This window comes from Hypanus sabinus, chromosome 18 (genome assembly GCF_030144855.1).
Source record: "Hypanus sabinus isolate sHypSab1 chromosome 18, sHypSab1.hap1, whole genome shotgun sequence".
In the NCBI taxonomy this organism is placed as follows: Eukaryota; Metazoa; Chordata; class Chondrichthyes; order Myliobatiformes; family Dasyatidae; genus Hypanus; species Hypanus sabinus.
In genome coordinates this window covers 71,164,769-71,178,778 of record NC_082723.1, presented here as the reverse complement: position 1 = coordinate 71,178,778, position 14,010 = coordinate 71,164,769, and the positions used below count along the sequence as shown (strand labels likewise).

Here is a 14,010-nt window from a genome sequence, read left to right as displayed (position 1 = left end):
TAAAGAGTTTGTACATTCTCCCCATGAACTGTGTAGGCTGCCTCTGGGTGCTCAAAGATGATCAAGTTAGTAGGTTAATTGGGCATTGTAAATTGTCCTGTGATAGGGCTTGTGTTAAATAGATGGGTTAGTGGACAGTGCAGCTCATTAGGCTGGCAGGGTATCTCTAAACAAATAAATGTCTTATGGTCTTAGAAACCAGTCCGGTTTTCCTCTCTGATGAAGGATGATGAAGAGCAGACTATTTCCAGGGCTGCCCTGAACTGGGCTTCTTTGGGAAAGATTCATCACCAGCTGTGCTAAGTTCTGAACCAATACCTTATTCAAGTTATACTTACGCCCAGTTGTTTTTGAGGTAGATTAACCCTTTTGAGTGGGAGCTGGAAGAAAACAGTAAACAAAAATGAAACACTGAACGCTTCATGGATGAAACCATGTCACAAATAGATGTCTTGAATATTTTTAAACAATCTGATCCACAAGTTTCTCAATTGGTCTTCCATGGAACTGGCTAAAGAAGTTGTAGATTGAAGAAAAGTGTTCAGTGGGAAGACAGAAAGCCTTGTTTTTTTAAGTCAGAATGTTTTCATAACTCCATTATCAGTTGCCAGAAAGTGAAAGAACTTCATGGTGTTTCAAAGACAGGTTGTATTCACACTGCTTGGGCTGGTGACCACAAAAATATTTTCAGGTGATGTGAACAAGCAAACAAGAGCTGAAGATGGGACACTACGCAGAGCTGAGGAAAGAGCTGGGGAAGGTTCATTCCATCTAATTTCAGTAGTTGCTTTCCCATTCGCCAGATGACCATGAATCTTAATAACTCGAATATTTTCTGATCATTTTAACTGTACAAGTACTTTCCAGATTTGTTCATTTCGAACACTTGGGACGAAGGAACACCACCAAATTAATTTATCCCAAAGTGCTTAACGTCTCCAGAGTAACACAATGCAAATGCATTCATTGTTACAATCTTGAAGCTTGCGAGAGGAAACAATCTTAGATTAGAAAAAACTTTAATACTTTGGAAAGGTGATCATAATTTTCAAAGGACAGATCTGCCCACCTTTGCTCTGTAATCTCCAATATCATGTAATTTAGACATTTCCTTTTTAACAAAACACTAAGGCATGCACAGTTTGTTATTTCAGAAGTAAATGAACCAAGATGATTTCCCCTTTGGACTGCCTTGTCTGGCCAATTAGAAAACTGAACAATGGATTCAACAATGCAGCACCAGGAAAACAAATTTGATTAAAAAATAAGATCCTCTTTTGTTTCTAAAATAAATGAGGTATAGGGCACAACAGCACCGAAACAAGCCCTTTAGCTTATCTCATCTGTGCCAAACTGCTATTCTGCCTCATGCCAGCAACGTGCACCTGGACCTTAGGCCTCCATAACCCTTCCATGTTTTATACTTTCTAATGCATACAATATCCCAAACAGCCATCTGATAGAACATTTGTCCATCATCAACGAAGCATATCAAAAGTCACAATCAAACATTCAAATATCCTATTCAATTATTAAGACACATCACAAATTTATTCAGGCATTTCAGTGTCTGCCAGACAGAGCAAAAGAAAATAAGCCTTCTTGTTCTGTTTCCCTGGAACCACAAGGATGAAAAAGAACCCTAGCACAAACGTCCTTGCACCAGCAGGTTAGATGAGAAATATGCACGTGGAGTATGTGGATTCAGTGAGATCCTGCCAGCATTGGTCAGAACAACCAACAGCCCATTTCCAAGAAATACCAATGGTTATAAACTAATTATAAAATATGTCTTAAACAATGTGGGAAAGTAATTTATAACTTGCAAGACATTTATTAATGCGACTATAAACAGTATGTTGTGAAATAAAAATATACAGCTATCTAAATTGACAGATTTTATAAAACAGTTGATTATTAAAAATTAAATCTCACTTACTCTTATTGACTGTCTGTAGGGGTCTGATAATTGCTAGAAAAAATGAGACACAAAAGTTGTATAATTATATTGACAGGAACAACATTTTAAATGGAACTGACAATATAGAAACTATCCTAGATAAACTGATAATATCTCTGACAGTCTAATGCATTAAATTTACTCAGACATAATCTCTCAGTGGTAATTCAATGGATCTTCAGGATATGTAGCATTCTGCTCTTTTTAAAACATCAGATCCAAATCAAATAAGAGCAGAATTAGGCCATTCAGCCTATCAAGTCTGCTCCACGATTCCATCACAGCTGGTTTATTATCCCTGTAACCTTTGACTCTCTGACTAATCAAGAACCTATTAACTTCCTCCTTAAATATACCCAATGAACAGGCCAACACAGCTGTGTGTGGCCATGAATTCCACAGATTCACCACCATCTGGCTAAAGAAAATTTTCCTCATCTCTGTTCTAAATGGATGTCCCTCAATTCTGAAGCTGTGCCCTCTGGTCCTGGACTCCCCTTCTTCAGAAAATATCCTTTTCACATCCATTCTGTCTACGCCTTTCAATATTCAATAGGGTTCAATCAGAACCACCATTTTTCTAAACTCCATGTTAACCCTTTCATTCCGGGATCATTCCTCTGGACCAGAGGTTCCAAATCTGAAGTCCACACACCTCTGGATTAATGGTAGGGGTTCATGGCATAAAAAAAGAGTTGGGAACATCTGCTCTGGACCCTCTTTAATGCCAGTACATCTTAGACAAGGGGCCCAAAACTGGTCACAATTCTCCAAGTACAGTCAGACAAATGCCTTATAAAGCCACAGCGTTACATCCTTGCTTTTGAATTCTAGTCCTCTTAAAATCAATAACATTGTATTTGCCATCTTTACCACTGACTCAACCAGCTAGTTAACGTTTAAGGGATCCCGCATGAAGATTTCCAAGTTCCTTGGCACCTCTAATTTTTTAATTTTCTCTCCATTTAGAAAATCATCCACATCTTTATTCCTTATGCCAAAGTGCAGGACCACGTACTTCCCTACACTATGCTTAATATGTCACTTCTTTTCCAATTCCCCCAATCTGTCTAAGTCCTTCTGCAGACACGCTACTTCCTCAACACTAGCTGCCCTTTTAGCTATCTTTGTATTGTTCTCAAACTTGGCCACAAAGCCATCAATTCCTTCATCCAAATTACTGACATATAATGTGAAAAGAAGAGGTCCCAACACCAACTCCTGCAGCGCCACACAAGTCTCCGAGCACCAACCAGAAAAGGCTCCCTTTATTCCCACTCTTTGCCTCCTGCAAGTCAGCCAAAGTTCTATCCATGCTTGTATCTTTCCTTAATACCACAAGAATTACCCTTCAGAAAACCATGCCTATTGATTTTGGCCTATTTTATCATGCACCTCCAAGTACCCCAAAAACTCATCCTTCACAATGGACTCCAACATCTTTCCAACTACTGAAGTCAGGCTAAACTGGCCTATAATTTCCTTTCTTCTGCCTCTCGCCCTTCTTAAAGAGTGGAATGACATTTGCAATTTTCCAGTCCTCCAGAAACATTCCAGAATCTAGTGATTCTTGAAAGATCATTACTAATGCCTCCACAATCTCTTCAGTTACTTCTTTCAGAACCCTGGGGTGTAGTCTATCTGGCCCAGGTGACTTACCTACCTTAAGACCTTTCAGCTTCCCAAGCTTCTTCTCCCTAGTAATAGCAACAACACTCACTCTTGGCTCCTGACACTCTGGGATTTCTGGCATTTTGCTAGCATCTTCCACAGTGAAAACCAATGCAAAATTCTTATTAAGTTCCTCTGCCATTTTTCTGACCCTATTAGTACCACTCCAGCATAATTTTCCAGCGGCCAATATCTACTCTTGTCTCTCTTTTACTCTTTATATATCTGATAAAAACACTCTGTATCATCTTCTATATTATTGGCTAACATATGCATATTTCATCTTTTCTCTCTTTATGGCATTTATAATTGGTTTTTAAAAGCTTTCCAATCTTCTACCTTCCCTCTAATTTTTGCAATATTATACGCCCTCTCTTTGGCTATTATGCTGCCTTTGACTTCCCTTGTCAGTCATGGTTGCCTCATCCTGCCTTTAAAATACATCTTCATATTTGGTATGCATCTTCCCTGCACCTTCTGAATTGCTCCCAGAAATACCAGCCATTGCTGTTCTGTTGTCATCCCTGCTAGTATCCCCTGCCAATCATCTTTGGCAGCTCCTGTCTCATGAGTCTATAATTTCCTTTACTCCACTGTAGTTCTGATACACCCAATTTTACTGTCCCCTCCTCAAGCTGCAAGGTGAATTCTATCATATTATGATCACTGCCTCCCAAGGGTTCTATCCTGAGCTCCTAATCCAATCTGGGTCAATATACAACATCCAGTTCAGAATTGCCGTTCCCCCAGTGGGCTCAACCACAACCTGCTCTAAAAAGTCTTCTCATAGACATTCTACAAATTCCCTCTCTTGGGATCCAGCACCAACCTGATTTTTCCAATCTGTCTGTATTTTGAAATTTCCCACGACTATTGAAACATTTTCCTTATTACACATCTTTTCTTGTTCCCACGGGAATTCATATCATACATCCTGGCTACTGATTGGGGGCCTGCATATAACTCCCATCAGGGTCTTTTTACCCTTTGCATTTTTGAACTCCACCCACAACGATTCTACATCTTCTGATCTTATGTCACTTCTTTCTAAGGATTTGATTTTTCTTACTAACAGATCCACCCCACACCCTCTGCCTGCCTGCATGTCTGTTCTTTCAATAGATTATGTATCCCTAAGCTCCAAACTACAATCATCTTTCAGTCATGACTCTGTTATACCCACAATGTCATACCCGTCCATATCTAACTGTGCTACAAGATCATCTACCTTATTCTGTATACTGCATGCATTCAAATATAACACCTTCAGTCCTGTACTCATCACACCTTTTGATTTCATCCTCCTGTTACACTACAACTCATCCCACTGACTGCAACTTTACCCTATCATCTGCCTGTCCTTCCTTACAGTTTCATTGCACACTGCATCTACTTGTATACCAATTGCCCCATCCTCAGCCCTGTCACTCTGGTTCCCACTATCCCCTGCCAAATTAGTCGAAACCGTTCCCAACAGCTCTAGTGAAGCTGCCTGCAAGGATATTGGTCCCCCTTTGTGTTCAGGTATAACCCGTCCTTTCTGTACAGGTCAGAACTTGCCCAGCAGAGATCCCAACGATCCAGAAAACTGAAACCCTGCCCCCTGCACCAATTCTTCAGCCACATGTTCATCTGCCAAATCATTTCATTCTTACCCTCACTGGCATGTGCACAGTCAGCAATCCAGAGATGACTACCCTGGAGATCGCACTCTCATCACCATCAATAAACAGGGAAATTTATATTGTGAAAGGAATTTACAGGTAGAAAAATGAAAGGGTTTACTTGACATTAATCTACTACAAAATACATTATCTGCATTTACCCTGTGTCACTCCCAACCTTTATCATTTGAACATAGTTTGTTAGGTACACCTGTTTGTTAATGCAAATATCAAACCAGCCAATCATGTGGCTGCAAATCTTTGCATCAAAGCATCTAGACATGGCCAAAAGGTTCAGTTGTCCTTCAGAGCAAACATTAGAATGGGGAAGAAATGTGATCTAAGCAACTCCGACCATGGAATGATTATTGGTGCCAGATAGGGTGGTTTGAGTACCTCAGGAACTGCTGATCTCCTGGGATTTTCCCACACAACGTTCTCCAGAGTTTACAGAGAATGGTGTGAAAAGAAAAAAAATCCCAGTGAGTGGCAGTTCTGTGGGTAGTGAGAAAAACCAGATGAGAATGGCCCAACTGGTTCAAGCTAACAGGAAGGTGATGCTAACTCAAATAACCATGTGTTACAACAGTGGTGTGCAGAAAAGCATCTCTGAACATACAACATGTCGAATCTAATAAAGTGGTCACTGAATGTATTGGGATCTTGCTGCTGTATAATATTGTGCACACAATATTAGTGATTTCTTTGAAATAAGGTTTAAACAGCTTTCGTGCTTATTGCCCTATTGGATTTTTCTTGCTTTTTTACATTTATTTTGAACTGGTATTTCTTCCGGGAATTTAAACTAAATCTTGCTTTATATCGATTTTGTGTAAGAGGCACCTCAGCTATTGGAATAACTGAACACAGAGCAGTAGTAATTACCGGTGATGACTTTAAGTGAGCAATGCTCTCAGTTTGCTTAACTTCTGCACCAGGGATACAAAGTGACTTACAAGGGATTAAAAATTGGGGGAAAGATTTTTTTTTGGATTGATTGAGATACAGTGTGAAACAGGTCCTTCCAGCCCTGTGAGCTGTGCCACCCAGCAATTACTGATTTAACACTAGCTTAATCATCACAGGACAACTTACAATGACCAATTAACCTACCACCTGGTAGGTCTTTGGACTGTGGGAGGAAACCCATGTGGTCAGTCAGAGGAGGGAATGTCTTTCAACAATCAACATTCCCAAAATCTTTACCCAAGACTTGAAAATAAATAAATAAAAATAAATAATTAATAAATCAGCACTGTTTCTACACCCCAACTTGAAATAGAACAAGGGTCTCAGCCCAAAATGTCAACTGATACTCCCCTCAATGGATGCTGTCTGACTTGCTGAGCTCCTCCAGCATTTTGCAAGATTTCTGGTATCTACAGAATCTCTTATATTTAGTGCTGCCATTGTTATTTATATTTGAAAAAAATTCTTTCATTAATTTGGTCCCATATTGACCAGTGTGTTTACCAAAGTGACTACATTTCAAAAGTATTTCACCAGTGCAAATGCTTTGCCGATAATATTGTGCAAAATGCTGAATAAATTTAACTCTTTTTTGCCCCTTTCAATGTATCAGCTATCCTCAGAATATACTCTATTAAAATTACTGCAAAGAAAATGTACATCAAACTTTATAAAATTTAATGAGTCACATCAATAAAGTGAGAGAGGAGTCAGCAATAGTTTGAAGATAACAGAACTTGGATACCAGTGTATAGATCAGGCAATGGAATCAGTCTGGGTGGAGAAAAGAAGTAACAATGAGAAGAATGCAGAGTATTCACCTTTTACTAGTGTGTGTACTGTTGGACAGTGTATTCCTGGTGTCAACACTCAACTTTCAAAAACACTTGAATTATAATCTTCTACTAGATTTTCCTTCTCGTTCCAGCCTTAGTGAATTGAGACTTTTTCCCACTACCCACATCACTATGTCCATTTCCATGGCCAGGAATGTGAGGTGAAGACTCCTGATCCATCTTTCATTACTTTTCACTTTTGCCCTCCTGGAGGAGTCTATTCCATTCTCCAAATTCCTACAGCACCATGGCTTAAGTTCTTATAAGATTTTCTACAGCATTCCTCTTTCGCCGTTCACCATGTTGGAGGAGAGAATCACTATCAACTATTATCATAAAGGTACAGCACGGTAACAAGGCCTTCTGGACCAATGAGCCCATGCTGTCCAATGACACCCATGTGACCAATTGACCTACTAACTTGTACATCTTTGGAATGTGAGAGGAAAATGGAGAACCTGGAGGAACATACAACCTCCTTACAGACGATGGAGGGAATTGCACACTATTATGGTGCCCCAGACTTTTACAATCAGCTCAAATAGAAACAGAGAGAAAAGGAAAATCTAACTTCACAGTAAACAAAGTATTCTGAGGGACAGTGATAATAATGTATCAAATTTTCACAGGGATGTGTTTAAAATTGAGGAGGAATCTTCGAATTACAAATCTAGAGAGCTGTGAATAAATACACTGAGATCTGAAAACCCATTGAAGATCTTTGAGAAATCAATGGTTTTATGGATCAGGCAGGAAAATGAAGAAAGGGGCTAAGATCAATCACGATGTTATTAAATGGAAGTCAATAATTTGCAGAGGTTGTAAATCTAAAATAAAAGGTTGGAACTACTCTGTACTAACTGTATCTGGACACTTGCCCCATGATTGTGTGGGTTTCCTCCAGGTACTCTGGTTTATCACACATTCCAAAGATGTACAGATTGGTGTCAGCATGGTAAAACTTGTGGGCTGCCCCAGCGTATCCTAGACTGCACTGGTCATTGATGCAAATGACACATTTCGCTCTGCTACAATGTACATCGTAAGCTAATTTTTAACCTGTAAGTCTTCAATCTTTTGCTAATTAATGCAAAAAAATAATCATTAGGGCACAAACCAAATTTTTACGTTGTAAAGGGCTTGTAAACAATTAATTTAAAGGATCTATGACTAATAGCCTTGCTGCCAGATTTAAACCTACTGATTGGCTCTGGGTGCTTGGAGGTCATAAAGGCACACTGGTTCATTATCATTCACAGGTTAGTAGTTCATTGTCAAATATCTACAGACTAGGTGGGCAGTAGGAGAATTTGGGAGAAGTTAATGAGGACTGTGGGCTTTTTCAGTCTTATGGATTTTATAAACTGTGTTTTTGTCTGTTTTTTCTGCAAGTATGGGAGTTTGGGGGTCAATGATCTTGCTGTGTTTAGTTAGCTTTTGTGCAGGGGAAGGAGATTTGGGGGTTGATATTCCTGCTGTTTTGTTTGTTTTTTTGTGCAGGGGAGGAGGATTTAGGGTCTGATGTTGTGTTTTGTGTGTGGATAGGGGGACTTGGAGGCCGACATCTTTGTTGCCTTTTGTGTAGGGGGAGGGCGGGGTTTTGTGCACAGGGGTGGGTTTGATGTTTTTCTTTGAACAACTTCCATGATCACCTTTGTTTTGTGGAGATGGATCTCAAGTGGTATACTGCATATATACTTTGATAATAATTGAAACTTTGAGCACTTGAGAGAGGATCGAGTGGGAGAATAACATTGACAGAATTGCTCTGCAAAATTATATGGACTCCCAATAGGTTGAAACGTCTCTTTCTCCATCATGAGAAAAGTTTAGTTGCCAAGATGGCTTCTTTCAAAGGAATATTTTTTGATGATTGTCGCAACAAATGTTTTGTGCATTTTACTCAGATTAAGATTCATTTACTTAGGAATATGAGAATCTTATAGATTTGAGATAAACAGTGAAGAACAAGGATGTAAACAAGCCAATATATGGTATGTGGGTCTCGTGCAGCTTAACTTCAGCACAGTGAAAACTCAACATACATTTAATGCAATCATAGCTAAAAGTTTCAGGTTGAAAGTTAATAGTTCATTTACCCTGGGGTCCTTTTGAAGTAGAGTATGAGGAACTGCTCCTTGTCTGCTTGCTACATCAATTGGATTGGAAGTCTAGAAAAAGACAATACCTCATATCATTAACAATAACTGCCCTGGTCCATGGAAATCATTGCACAACAGTGAAATGACTACAGCCACACTGGACTGGTTTCTGCAGTTAGCACTGTAATTGAATACAAGGATTATAGTAAACTGTAGAAATGCAGTGCAGCAGAGAACAGTTCTGCACTTTTGAGTCATTTACATAAAAGGCTCTCAAATTTTGACTGTGCCAGTGGAATCCAGTGAACTCAATGTTTGGACAATTTAAGCGCCTGCCAAATTGAAAAGCTCGGAATGGTCCTAGACAAATCGAGGTGGCAGGCCAGGGCAAGGGACAGGACTGGTTCAGCTCACTGCTCCATGAGTGTTCACTTGACTTGACTCTGCGCTTAACTGAGGGATATGGGGTGCACTCTCTGTGTGGACTTCAGTTCAGAACACGCTTACTGTTTGCATGATTTGTTTATTTTTTTCCACAAATTGGGATGTTCAATGGTCTTTCACTTAATGGATTTTTTTAGGTTTCTTTGTTTTGTGGCTGCCTGATAGGAAACAAATCTCAAGATTGTATAGTGTATACATTCTTTGATAATATATGTACTTTGAACTTTGAATGATCCCTTTCTCATTACATGTGACAATAGTGTACAGAGCGATTAGCAGGAATTTGACAACACCATAAGCAGTGAGAGCAGAATTAGGCCATTCGGCCTACTGAGCCTGTTCCAGGTTCAGTAGTCTATAGGGCAGAGGTTTCCAACCTGGGGTCCATGGACCTCTCAGTTAATGGTAAGGCTCATGGCATAAAAAAGATTGGGAACTTCTGCTATAGAGAAAATCCCCTAAAATCCCTTCAACTCATCTGTCCTCATTACATCATTTTGTGTTTTAAATACACGATGAAAACATGTTAGTATCAAGACTGCCAATAATTGTTAATTACTTTAAAGTTGTGCTAATTATACTGAAGTTGTCTGAAGTCAACTACAGTACCATAAAAAAAATGATATACTCTTAGAGGGCCATACAAAATTTATATTTAGTAAAGGTACATTGCAATATATTTTCACAACAGGAATGCTTAGCGATATTTGTTGTTCCTCTTTGTGGCGCACTGGGCGACAACCTTGCAGTTTCTTTAGCATTTGTCCGTTTTTTTAAAAGGCCGAGTTGTTGGCTTGATGCTCTACCCAGCACAGATGGAAACTGTGCAAGGAGCCAGCCAGATTTGACACTCGCCTTGAAATCCAGTGCGGATGCCACTTCACCACTTTAGTGATTTAGCTGAATAGTAACTGTGATACAGTAATCTTGGGAATTCAAAAATGGATAATTGAGGATGTTATTTCATCAGGGATTTACAGGGAGCATTTAAGAGAATCTACAATCAAGGCATTGTTTATCTGTGTTTGCAAATACTGCTTACAGCAGGCTGGTACTTTGATGTTCAAACAGTAGCTGAAGAAATGGTTTCAAAACGTTACATGGTGGTCAAGACCATGCTTTAAGATCTTTGATTCCACAGGACTCTATCTTCATCATTCTGACCTCATGGCTATATAAGCAATGCTCTAGGGTTTAAATAAAATCACAGGTATACTAGAAATACTCGTCAGGTCAGACAACATCTGTGGTGAAAAAAGTATTAAGGTTTCATTGATCTGTGAAGTTAGAAATCAAACATGTTTTATGAAGAGGGAGGTGTAGTAAGGAGAGAGAGAGAGAATATCTGTGATATTGATTCCATTACATTCTTCCAGTTTCTCAGGCTCCATCGTATCTGGTCTGACGACTTCGTCCACACCAATGCTTCTGAGATATCTTCTTTTTTTCTTATCAAAGGCCTTCCATTCTCCAGAAGCTCAAGGATTCTCAACAACATCTGTTCTACTGCCTGCTCTTATCCCACTTTCTCCTCTCATCAAGAACAAGGACTGGGTTCCTGGCCTTCATACATTCTGCACCTTCAATGTAATACCACCATTAGATATATCACCCATCCACTTCCACCATTCCAAAAGGGACTTTCTGGTTCTTTTCCTCCATTTCTTCCAGTTCCCTATCCCTCTTCTCACTGACCTGACACATTCACGTTCAACTGTAGAAAATGAACACCCACCCTCTTGTATCTTCCCTTTCCATCACCCAAGGATTCAAGCACAATTTCCAGATGAAGTTGGGAGATGCAATATGTCTTTGAGCTTCCAGCGCCTCTCACTTCAATTCTCCATTCACTTTCCCTCTAATCTTATGCATCTTGCACTGTTCCAAGGAACCGTACCACATCTTCTGACAAGGACATACAACTTTCAGGACTGAACATTTCAATCATCTATTTCAGAAGCAGGTATCTTCCAGTTTGTATTGTAACCAGCTAGTTCTAAGATCATTGACCTAAAATGTTAATCCCCATTTTCCCCTATCCATCAATGCTGCCTGACCTGCTGACTTTTCTAGTATTCTCTTCTGATTTCCTGAATCTGCATTTTTTTAAACTGTTCAATAACATTGGACAACAAAGATTTTACTTCCTGAATACTTTTGGATGTATCTTATGAATTTTGGGCTACTGATGATGAAAATCACTATGAAATTTCCCTATCATGCACCATTTTCAATTCAATTATTTCCATTCAAAACTCAAGTTAGAATAACTGATACCATGATTAAGGAAGATATTTTTGCTGGTCCACAAATCAAACAGGTCATTAATGACAGGCAATTCGAAGAACTTCCAGTGGGACCACAGAAAATCACATGGAAGGCATTGAACGATGTCGCTGAAAATTTTCTTGGCAACTACAGAGCCTCAAATTACATGCAGCTGGTTGACAACATGGTTCAAACATACAAAACCATGAAGTGCAACATGTCACTAAAGATTCATTTTCTGCATTCCCATTTAGACTTCTCCCCTGCCAATTCTGGCGCTGTCAGTGACGAGCACGATGAAAGGTTTCACCAGGACATTGCGGTCATGGAGAAACGTTATCAGGGCAACTGGAATCCATCAATTCTGGCTGATTATTGTTGGACACTTAAGTGAGAAGCCTCAGATACTGAGTACAAATGAAAATCACCAACAAAACATTTTTAGCTTAGTTGAACTACTGCAAAGCACCAGCACTGTTATGCAATTAAGCACACTCTATCAAATAAAATTTCTTGTTTCTCCAAATTCCTACTTGATTCAAATAGTCTGAAATTATATTTGTGTTCAGCTTCAAGCGATCTATCATAAGCAAATAAATTTCTGCGGAAGCAACATTACTGAAAAAATTGTTGTTCAGTGTTATTGGCTAGCACGAAGAATCCTCTAACTAAATTACCATTACATTCCTAAATAAAATTGCTGAATGAAATCAAAGCTTGTAACTGAAGGTTGGAATCTTCCTTTAATTTATATTCTGATAAACCTGAAGGTACCTTTCCTTGAATGACATTTGCCTTTGTACTGAAGCTTGAATGCTCCTGAAAATGACAAGAAACCAAGAACTTTTACAAAATCTAAAAATACTGCACCCTATAAAAATACTTGCAACAGGCCAGCAGTTTCATCTACCCAGAAACCATTCATAAGCTTAAGTGCTTATTTAAGCCAAAAGCCTGTCTTCCATTCTTATCTATTCATTATTATTCTTTACATGATATATATTTAAATTAAGTGCTATTTTATTAGCTATCAGTAACACTGGAAATTACATCTTTAACACACTTTGAGGAATGATAATATGTTGTTGCAAAATGAAATTCTATTCTGTTGTCCTTCTTGTGACCTTGACTTAAAGGATACTGCACGCCTGCCCATGAAATTGCTATTTGCCTACACTACCAGTCAGATAATGAATAACCCTGTTATGTCTTTAACTGGTTCCCAGCTCAGCAAAGTGCAATGCAAAGACAGTGAAATTGACTGAGGTAATCTGTCTCTCCCTACCTCAGTGACAGATGCTTCGGTCTGAAAAATGGAGGAGCACTCAGCAGTGCCGACCCAGGCAAACTTAATAACCCTGACTGATCGTGGCGGCCCAGAGGAAAGCATTGTGCGCAGTCAGCATGAGCACACATAAGTCAGGCCTTCAGGGCAAAAAAAAATCATCTGCTCTACAGAACAAGGTAATTTGCTTGTTTGAAATAGTTTCTACCATTACAATGCATCAGCCACAGGATTTTTGACTCCAAAGATGGGTCAAGTATTATTAACCTTCTGTAGTTTACCCTCAGGGCTTTCTTGTCTACTCAAGTTGGCATGCAAATTATGTGTAAATTTGCAGATCAAACCAGTCTCCCTCTGACAGATACATTTTTTTTCCTGAATTATATGCCTAGAAAATGCTGTACTTACTGATCTTTAGCATAATCATAGGTTAACAACATCAATCACCGTGGGTGTACAATAACCATTTATTAACAAAGGTTATGCAGAAAGCTTATAGCAAATCTTGACTTGATATAAACTGATAATTATAATCTGAAAATTCATCACCACTTTCCCTTAATATTGCTGGGCAATTTAGATACAGTTGCCTGAATCATCTCCCAAAACTTAAGATAATCACTCAGGACAAATTTAATATGCCACCATTAAAGTTCAGGAAGGGGCATAAAAGCCCCTCTCTTTGGAAGGCCACTGCATTCCAGCAGTTGCTCTCAATGCCGTCAAAGGATGTTACTGAAATTTTGAGGTTTATAGTTGGACTACAGACTGTAATTCAAATTGGTCTCCTTCAGTTTTCTGTGTTTTGCCC

General features: G+C 39.1%; 1 protein-coding gene across 14 annotated transcripts in view; it reads right to left on the bottom strand.

Annotated features, from left to right (window-relative positions):
- fbrsl1 (fibrosin-like 1) overlaps positions 1-14,010 on the bottom strand; it is a 1,000,035-nt gene that overhangs the window by 28,401 nt on the left and 957,624 nt on the right. For 10 of the 14 annotated variants that reach the window (XM_059994617.1, XM_059994618.1, XM_059994621.1 and 7 more), the window contains 4 exons: positions 12,689-12,733; positions 9,200-9,271; positions 1,940-1,972; positions 339-380 (listed from right to left, as the gene is read on the bottom strand). In XM_059994617.1, the coding sequence (XP_059850600.1) occupies positions 339-380; positions 1,940-1,972; positions 9,200-9,271; positions 12,689-12,733 (192 nt within the window). The remainder of the gene's footprint in view (positions 1-338; positions 381-1,939; positions 1,973-9,199; positions 9,272-12,688; positions 12,734-14,010) is intronic. The other 4 variants (XM_059994619.1, XM_059994631.1, XM_059994625.1 and 1 more) reach the window with 1 other exon arrangement.